The sequence below is a fragment of the Scylla paramamosain genome, chromosome 16, assembly GCF_035594125.1.
Source record: "Scylla paramamosain isolate STU-SP2022 chromosome 16, ASM3559412v1, whole genome shotgun sequence".
NCBI classification, from domain to species: Eukaryota; Metazoa; Arthropoda; class Malacostraca; order Decapoda; family Portunidae; genus Scylla; species Scylla paramamosain.
The window spans coordinates 10,320,001-10,330,000 of NC_087166.1; the positions used below are offsets into that span (position 1 = coordinate 10,320,001).

At 44.1% G+C, this 10,000-nt stretch overlaps 1 protein-coding gene and 1 long non-coding RNA gene across 2 annotated transcripts in view; both read right to left on the reverse strand.

Moving 5' to 3' along the window:
• The window catches only part of LOC135107994 (uncharacterized), a 38,501-nt gene extending 37,094 nt beyond the window's left edge, over positions 1–1,407 (reverse strand). Inside the window, exon 1 of the long non-coding RNA XR_010272087.1 lies at positions 1,312–1,407. This is a non-coding gene — a long non-coding RNA (uncharacterized LOC135107994). The remainder of the gene's footprint in view (positions 1–1,311) is intronic.
• A 2,079-nt stretch (positions 1,408–3,486) lies between these two features.
• LOC135108183 (reversion-inducing cysteine-rich protein with Kazal motifs-like) overlaps positions 3,487–10,000 on the reverse strand; it is a 32,804-nt gene continuing 26,290 nt past the window's right edge. The window contains 4 exon segments of the mRNA XM_064018957.1: positions 3,487–5,154; positions 5,490–5,731; positions 8,582–8,709; positions 9,972–10,000. The exon segment at positions 9,972–10,000 is cut by the window's right edge and continues 126 nt beyond it. Coding sequence (XP_063875027.1) covers positions 4,665–5,154; positions 5,490–5,731; positions 8,582–8,709; positions 9,972–10,000 — 889 coding nt within the window. The 3' untranslated portion in view covers positions 3,487–4,664.

Consider the following 10,000-nt stretch of genomic DNA (forward strand, 5'->3'; position numbering starts at 1 on the left):
CTTCCAAACTGGCTCAGCGAAATGTCGAAGCGCCGTGACTGAGAGTGTAATTGAGCATGTAAAGTGGGTTGGTTCCTTGGTTCCTTCCCTCGTCACTTGCTAAGATGATGAATTGCATTTTTATTTTGTCTGTCTCTGCCTTTGTCAGTCTGTCTGTCTAGTTGCTTGTTTCTCTCCTTGTCTCTGTCTCTCTTTCTCTCTCCGTTTATATGTCTGTCTGTCTGTCTGTTTGTGTGCCTGTTTTTGTCTGTTTGTCTGTCTGTCTGTCTGTCTCTGTCTGTCTAGCCATCTTTGTGCCTATTTGTCCGTCTGTCAGTCTTTCTGTTGAATCAATGTACCTTCTTTCTCTCACAAATCACATTTTATCCATTTTCTATTACATCTATCTATTTTGCTATGCCATTTTTCTGCTACTCGGAAAAAAAAAAATCATAACTTACAAGAAGAAATAAAAGCGGAAAACGAACACACTGGACAATAAAGAAAGGATAAAGCATAGAGAGAAAATAAATAAATAAAAACAAATAAATAATTATTTCTCACGCCAATTAAACACACATTCTAAGGCATCTTGGGTCACTTCTTAAACAGCCATCATAACCATCTGTCCTCCCGTATACCATCAGGCCGTGAAAGGCGCAGGGTTAGTTATCTACGGCTCTTAATGCATTTCAAGTCTTACATATCTTGAATGACCACTTGTTCTTCTCTCAGTCAAAAACGTGGAGAGAGGAGTGAAGGCTTTGCAAGATATATACACTTCTTAAGGGCATCCTTAATGTCTAATACTACTTACCTTACATAACCTAATACACCCTAACCTAACCTAATATAACGTAACCTAACCTCATATAACCTAATCACTTACAACCTGACCTACCCGAACCTAACATAGCCAACCTAACCTAATACAACCTAACCTAACCACATTATAAGCTAATCTACAACCTGACCTAACCGAACTAACATAGCCAATCTAACTTAACCCCAATTAACCTAAAATGGCCATCTGCCCTTCTCTCACACTCTGCCAGGCCGTGAAGGGAGCAGTGAGGGACAGATAAGCTCATATGTAGAGGGTAAAGTGGTGTAATATTGAAAGAATGCGTCTAACCTTTCCATTCCTCTCCGCCCCTCTTTGTCTCCTTCGCTCGCCACTCGGTTTGTTGACATTCGCTACCCAGGTTTTAGAGTCTCATATTTCCATCTAAAAAATACGCGTTCCTGAGCTCCTATGTGGGTTATTCTCTTCTCTATGGACTCTCTGGGTATTATATTACTTTGTGTGGGAGGAAGGAAGGTAACACTTACAGGGGCACGCAGGAATCTTGAGTTTTGTGAAAGGTTTAGATCCACAGGCATACTCTCTTCTTGGCTCTCCGTCTTGTGTCTCGGTCTGAGTGATATGAAGCGCTTCGTACCGTTTGGAGTTATTGTCGTACGTGTTTCTGTCTTATGTTGCTGTTTCACTGATTTATATTCTTGAAATTTGAGTTTTATATGTGTGTTTAGTGAAATTGTAGTATATATTTTTTTAACATAGTAGTGTGATATGTTTAATTTACGGATGAGTTAGCCAAAGAAAACATAAGTAATTAATATTTTCTTCAACTTATACACACTAAATTTCAGTTTCATATACGTATATGGTGATATTAATGAGTACTAAACGTTTTTCTTTGCATAGAAGTGTGATAAAGCCACATTACAGATACGTTACCTAAACGAAAACGCAAAAAGCAGAACATTTCCCCAACATTCCCTCCATTGAAAGTTAAGACCTCCACGTTTTAATTACCTTTTTGTCACGCCACTTTGCTCCCTTCCCCGCGTGGCTGAGGGGAGCGTGCCCAGCCCTCTCGCTGCCCATAAATCCCGCGACCAAAGCTGAACGGACCCCATAAAAACACGAGGAGAAAGGAGACGGAGAAGAGGGGAGAGGGAGATGGAGAGGGAGAGGGAAAAGGGAGAGGGAGAAGGAAAAGGAGAGAGAGACCGACATCCAAGTTAGCCAGCAATTCTCAGCCTTCCTTCTCCTTCCTTCACCAAATGTCTGTAGATAAACTTAAAAAGGAAGCTAAGAACAATACACTAAATATTAAGTGGAAATAAGAAGTTTTATAGAATATTTCATTATTTTTCGTCTACACCAGCGGTCCTTCGTCTTCTCGTCCTCCTTCCTCCTTCCCCTTCCCTCACCAAAAATCTGTGGAAGGAAAATATATAAAATGCGGCAAATATTACAGGAAATTAGACGTGTTATAGTATGTTTCAGTATTTTTATCTTAACTAGAGTGTCCATCTTGGTTCACCGTTCTTCACTTCCTCGTCCTCTTCTTCTTCCTTCATGAAAAAAAAAAAAAAAAATCTGTGAGAAGTCAGATTTTAAAGGGAAAGCATCAGCAGCACAGGGAATGTTGAGGGAAAATAAGAGAGATAGATAAGAGTAAAGTATTTCATCCATTGTTCTTAAAAGTAACATGAATTAAGTGTTTTTATTTATTTATTTTTTTTTTCGTGTTCTGTCGATGTGGAAAGAAAACTATAGATAACACGAAAGGAAAGAGAAAAAATAAGAGATTGTTATAACTCATTTAATATTTTTGCTTTATTTACTTATTTATTTATTATTGTTATTATTTTTACTTTTAGGCAGTAGTGCTGTACTCCGCGCACAACACACACACACACACACACACACATAGCGAGCCACTTACCGCATCCACGAACAACACACCTAAAAATAAACACCACAAATAATGAGACAAATAAAACATATCATAGCATTCCTCACCCGTTTTCTTTGAAGTGGCAGGGCTGTATTACGCGCACCCGACAAAAGCGAGCCGTTTACCGCCACTCACCCAAAATAAAACCCACCTCACCACCTCTCTCTCTCTCTCTCTCTCTCTCTCTCTGAGCTGCATTCCACATTCTCCACGCGTGTTATCAGCCAATCAGCTCCCGAGGCTCCTTGATTCCAGCCATGCCATTGGTCGCTGGGATGTTACTGCAATCTCTTAAGTGAAGGAAAATAGAAACCAAAAGCATCGGGGACGTATAGTTAAGTAGGATTAGAACGAGAGAATCGGAGTATTATAGTAGTTTAAGAAAGATCAGAAGATTTATTGAGCACTGGAGGTATGTAGTTTTAATAAGAGGAAGACAAAATGAGACGGGAACAAAAGAGCATCGGGGAAGTATAGATAAGTAGGATCAGAACGAAAAAAAAATAAGAGTATTATACTTGAAGGAAGATCAGAACATATATCATGAGGTAATGTGTAGTTTAAATAAGATTAAGATAAACACAACATAACGGTACATATATTAAATAAGATTAAATCCCAACAAGAGAGAGAATCTGGGGCATATACTTGGATTAGACAACAAAAGAGCATCAGAGCACGTGATTCAAATAGGATTGGAACGAGAGAGCATCAGAGCATCATACTCTGAATAGGATCAGATACCAACACAAGAGGATCAGGGGGCATATGGTTTATTATACAATATATCTATACATGTATATAAAAGAAGGAACGGGAAGAAAAATAAACAGAAAACGTAACTAAAAGAAGACGGGTTTGATTTTTTTGGCGGGATTTTTTTTTTTTTCAGTTTGATGTTTTATTTATATATTCATTTATTTATCTAGTTAGTTTATTACGTTCTAAGTAAACCCGCACGTGACTGGCCACTGAGTCATCCCGTATATTGACTAAAATGTTATAGGAATACATATTATAACAACACTTCTTTTCCTCATATACTTTTCCCTATAAATTATAATCTTGTCGCTTGTCACTTGTTTTACTGGTGTGTGTATGTGTGTATATACGTAATTGTCTATTTATATAAAGCTAATACTTATAACGTGTGTCCCTGCAAACGAATAAACCTCTCTCTCTCTCTCTCTCTCTCTCTCTCTCTCTCTCTCTCTCTCTCTCTCTCTAAGGCTTCTCATCACCCCTTTCCCGGAGTCCCTAACGTCTCCACCCTATCACCACACCCCATCACCTCAACCCATCACCCCTTCAGGCCTCACCCGTCCTTCTCAGTCCCATCACCTCAGCCTTTCACCGCCATCAGCCCTAATGCGCCTCACTCAGTCCCATCACCAGACCCCATCACTTTAAACTAATCTAGCTCCTTCCAGACCCACTTAAATCAACCCAGCCACTCCCAGCCGCACACACTGAAGTCCGCCCTAATCATCAACTTTCAGAACCCATATTTTCATTACCCAAAATATCCCTGAAAGAAAAAGTTAATAAGCATCGAAGCATCGTGAAGCGTTTCAGACTCCATTAAGGAACTGCTTCAGAGGATTCGAACTTGCATACTGAGGAGGATAGGAGGAGGAGGAGTAGGAATAGGAGAGGAGGAGGGAATGGGGGGATTGAGATGCTGCAGATGGATGGAGGGGCAGGAAAAAAGTAGATGGCTACCTTTATAAGGACGGCTTGTGGTCCCCTACATAACACGCCTACAGTAGCACCACCGTTCTCACACACACACACACACACATAGGAACTTCGCCATTCTTCACTTCAGATCACTGGCACTGAAAAAGAAAGGACATCTTGAGAAGGGGAGACGATGCGGAGGAATCTTGCACTGGTAACTTAGCCTCCCCTGCCTCACCGTGACCCTTTCTCCCCTCAGACCTCCCCTCGCACGCCTCTGACCAACATGGAGAGAAGGAGGACGAAGAGCAGCGCCACGGAGGAATGAGCGGCGGGGACCAGCGCGGCGGAGGATGACGTGTGAGCGGAGACTGCCAGCGTAAGAGCGGAGGCTGGTAGAGTGGACATGAGCCTCGGGGACCTTGCTCTCACCACCCCTACCAGCCTCTCCGCCTCCACCATGCACGCCTCCGACACTAAGGGCGGCGGGATGGGCGTATGCGCTGCCGTGGGCGTGACGAGAACCAGCAAGTGTCCGTCGAGGGTTAAATGCCCACGCACTTCGCATTCCGATACACCTACGTTGGCTGCGAGGGCGTGGAGCAGCGCGGCGACTGTCAGTGGGCGTGGATGAGGGATTGCCACACCCGCGACCTCCACTGCACGCGACGACCACGCTAGTCTAAGTGCCCCCCCACACACACGCCCGCAGCACCACGCCGCCTCCGCCACACCTGCCAGGCACCTGAGGGAGGGTTGTGGGGCGTGAGTGTGCACGTGTGTGTGTGTGTGCACGTGTGTGTGTGTGTGTGTGTGTGTGTGTGTGTGTGTGTGTGTGTGTGTGTGTGTGTGTGTGTGTGTTTGTGTGGAATTGAGTTTTCGTAAGTTTGGTGTGTGTATGTTATGCGAGGTCATGCTGTCTGCGTGGGCGCCTACACACACACACACACACACACACACACACACACACACACACACACACACGTATATACACACAGAAAATTAACATAACATCAACAAAACTTCAACCAAACATCACCCCTCTCTCTCTCTCTCTCTCTCTCTCTCTCTCTCTCTTACCCTGCTTGTTCTGAGGTAGAAGTGAAGGAGGAGGATGAGGAGGAGGAAGAGGAGGAGGAGGAGGAGGAGGCGCCCGCGGGTTTAGGACACACCACCCCAGGGCAGCCTTCCCTCCCAGGCACCCCTACGCCCCTGCACGGTCCCGCGTAGTCCACTGGCACTCTGTTGGCGTGGGCGTGGCACTCTGACGCCCACGTACGCCCGTCACGCCCACACACTTCCCCTGAGGTTGAGCAGCGAGTCTGAAATGAAAGAATTTTGATTTTTCTTTTTTAAGTGTTGTGTGTATGTATGTATGTATGTATGTATGTATGTATGTATGTGTGTGTGTGCGTGTGTGTATTCAGTCATGCGTATATCATTGAGTTAATCTTTCTTTCTTTCTTCATGTGCAAGTTTATCATCACCCATGCTGTCTCGTACCCAAACACACACACACACACACACACACACACACACACACACACAAGTATCCTTTACAGCCCAGCAAGCAAAGGATTATTTGTGTTGTAAATTTGATACCGCACGAGACACGGGCCTCCATCACCACCACCACCACCACCACCACTACTGCCACCACCAAGAACAACACCACCAGTACACCACCACCAGTACACCACCACCAGTACACCACCACCACTACTGCTACTACTACCACTACAACTACCATCAACAACATCACTACCACCATCACCACAGTCACCACCACTACCACTACTATTATCACCATCACCACCACCTCTACCACAGTCATCACCACTGTTATTACTACTGCTTTCACTATAACCACCGCCATCACCACCATTAATACTACCATTGCTGCTGCTGCTACTATTACTACTACTACCACCACTACCACCGCCTACAAGAATAATTACCATCACAAACACAATCAAAACCATCACTACTACTACTACTACTACTACTACTACTAACAACACTTCCTAAACAACAGAACTATCATTATCACCATTATAGAAGTAGCAGCAGCAGCAGCAGCAGCAGCAGTAGTAGTAGTAGTAGTAGTAGTAGTAGTAGTAGTAGTAGTAGCAGTAGTAGTAGTATCGGTAGTAGTAGTAGATGTTGTTCATAGGTAAGTTTAAGTCTATTAATACAGTAAGCTTATGTTATGAAGCCTTACAAGAATACAGGAAGTGTGTGTGTGTGTGTGTGTGTGTGTGTGTGTGTGTGTGTGTGTGTGACCTACTATAAGGCACAACCAGTCCTCACCTCCCTCCTCCTCCTCCTCCTCCTCCTCCTCTTCTGTTTCACCTGCTCCCTCTTTCTTCCTTCTTCCTTCCTTCTATTCTGGTTTATCTCTTTGATCTTTCTCTCTTTTCCTCCTCCGCTTCTTCTCTGTTTTTCTTTCCCATTTCATCAGTTCTTCCTCTCTTTCTCCTTTTCCATTTTCTCTTCCTCATTCTTTCGTTTCTCTTTTAACTTTATCTCCTCCATCTCTCTCTTCCCTCCTCTTCACTGTCTTCTATTTTACTCCCTGTTCCTCCTTCTCTCATTCTCTTTCCCCTCACTTCAATCCCTTCTCCCTTCCTCTCCTCTCTCTTCCATTTCATCACCTCTTCCTCTTCCTTCTCTCTCCTCTCTTCCATTTCATCTCTCACTTCTTCTCCTCTCGTCCATCCCCTCACTCTCATGCATACCCATTTTCAGCTCTCCCCTCACTCTCCCTCTCTCCCCTCTCACTCTCTCTCTCTCCCCTCTCCCTCTGACCTCAGCCCTACATCTCGCTGACTCGATTTGGCAGATGGTAAAAAAAAAAAAATTGCTGACTCATTCCTAACAACACCATAACAAGTGAGGAGGAGGAGGAGGAGGAGGAGGAGGAGGAGGAGGAGAACACATCAGTATCCCTCCTCACTTAAGATACCTCCTGTCAGCTCAGTAAATAAACAATTCTCTCTCTCTCTCTCTCTCTCTCTCTCTCTCTCTCTCTCTCTCTCTCTCTCTCTCTCTCTCTCTCTCTCTCTCTCTTCTTTGTGGTGGTATCTTTTTTTCATTATTCTTCATTTCTTTTCATTATATTTTTTACGTGTTTCTATTTCAACAGTTCCTTGTATACTCTCTCTCTCTCTCTCTCACTCTCTCTCTCTCTCTCTCTCTCTCTCTCTCTCTCTCTCTCTCTCTCTCTCTCTCTCTCTCCATGGCAGATTTAAGTATGTTTGGAGATAATCACCACTGAAACCATATAGGAGAGAGAGAGAGAGAGAGAGAGAGAGAGAGAGAGAGAGAGAGAGAGAGAGAGGGAGAGGGAGAGGGAGAGTGAAAAAAAAGAGGGGAGAGAAAAAGAGGGAGAGAGGGAGAGAGCCTTTGAGGTTGTCTTCCTTCTCCATAATCTCCCTCTCTCATCTCCCTTTTTATTGGTATTTGTTCTGTTTCCTCTTCGTCTCCAACCAGGAAGAGACGGAGAGAGGGGAGATAGGGATGACAAAAGGAGGAGGAGGAGGAGGAGGAGGAGGAGGAGGAGGAGAAGGAGGAGGAGGAGGAAGAGGAGGAGGAGGAGGAAGTCGTTGGTTTCTACATGACTGAGAGAATGTTAGTACCTCTCTCTCTCTCTCTCTCTCTCTCTCTCTCTCTCTCTCTCTCTCTCTCTCTCTCTCTCTCTTCATTCTCACGTTGGTCCATGCATGTCGACGCTCAAGTGGTATACGTAAACACACACACACACACACACACACACACACACACACACACACACACACACACACCTGTATATGTACGTACTCGGTTCCTTTGACGTGTGTGTGTGTGTGTGTGTGTGTGTGTGTGTGTGTGTGTGTGTGTGTGTGTGTGTGTGTGTGTGTGTGTGTGTGTGTGTGTGTGTGTGTGTGTGTGTGTGTGTGTGTGTGTGTGCAAATAACCCATTCAAGCAATTTACCATGAATATATCAATTACCGTACCCAGAAAAAAAAAATCGTGCACACCAAACAAACAAACAAAATAATCAAACAAATAAATAAACACGTGAAAATAAACATAAAAAAAAATATATAACAAGATGAATGAAAATGTATGTATGTGTGTATATACATGCGTGTATGTGTGTGTGGGTGCGTGCGTGCGTTCAGATACTCACACTGCAGGTGCCGACGTGACGAAGGGTGGCTCCGGCCCTGACAAGATCGCATAGGGATTCGAACTGGTGGCCACGGGTATCACAGGCTGGGATGGATGCCTCGAGCGGGCAGCCACCATCCGTAGGTACTGCAGGAGGGAAAGAAAACGAGATACAGAGGAGGAGTGGAGTGTAGAAAGAAGGAATGAAAAAAATGGAAGGTTTTGAAAAGGGATGGACAGGATAAAGGATAGATATGAAGAAAGGAAGGAATAAAGGATAAAGAATGGTTTAAAAAAGTGAACTGGATAAAGGATGGATGAATTGGACGAAGGAGGAAGGAAGGAAGAAAGAAGAAAGGATGAAGGAAAAGATAAAAGAGGGAAGGAAAGATGGTTGTGATTTTTAAAAGGATGGAATGAAAATAAGACCGAAGAAAAGGCAGAGAAAAGATGGAAGGAAGAAGAAAGGATGGTTTTAAAGATTGACAGCAGTATGAGACAGACAGAGTGGGAAAAGGAAGGGGATGACAGAAAATGACAGAGAAAGAAGGAAAAAGGATGAGAAGAAAGAAGTGGAGTGGAGAACGAAAGAATATGCAAGAAATGTTAGAGAAAGGAGGGAGAAACAGAGAAACAAAGTGAAAAAAAGGAAGATGATAAAGGGAAGGGCAGAGGAAGAATGGAAGAGAAAGCAGGTGAAGACAGACACGTACATTCTGCTCATTTTGACTCATAACATAACAAGGGAGGCTCACTATATAAGGGGCGGCAGCAGCAGACGTGGCCCCCTTATGCAGGAGTGTATCACGGCTATCACTCAACATGCATCCTTGTTATGAATAGTGGAGTGCGTGGCGGGCAGGAGAATTAATGAAGGGTGGAGGGTGGGCGTGATCTGCGTGTGTGTGTGTGTGTGTGTGTGTGTGTGTGTGTGTGTGTGTGTGTGTGTGTGTGTGTGTGTGTGTGTGTGTGTGTGTGTGTTATCTATATGTCCTTGTTGTATATGATTACTGCTATTAGCTTTTGCTGCTGCTATTATTGCTACTACTACTACTACTACTACTACTACTACTACTACTACTACTACTACTACTACTGCTGCTGCTGCTGCTGCTGCTGCTGCTGCTATTATATTACTAGTACTGCTGGTGCTGCTGTTTCTACTACTATTATCACTACCTCTACTACTTCTACTACTAAGAAAATATCAGGAAGAACATGAAAGCAATAGTAGCAACAACAACAATAACAACAACAACAACAACAATACCTCCTCCTCCACCATCACCTCCTCTCCTCCTTTCTCCTCCTCCATTTCTTCCTAAAACCACCACCACCACCACCAACACCACCACCACCACCACCCTCCCCAACCCACCATCCCCCTAAACAAAAACACACCCACTCACCACAGATGTGTTGGGGGCAGGGCGTGGCA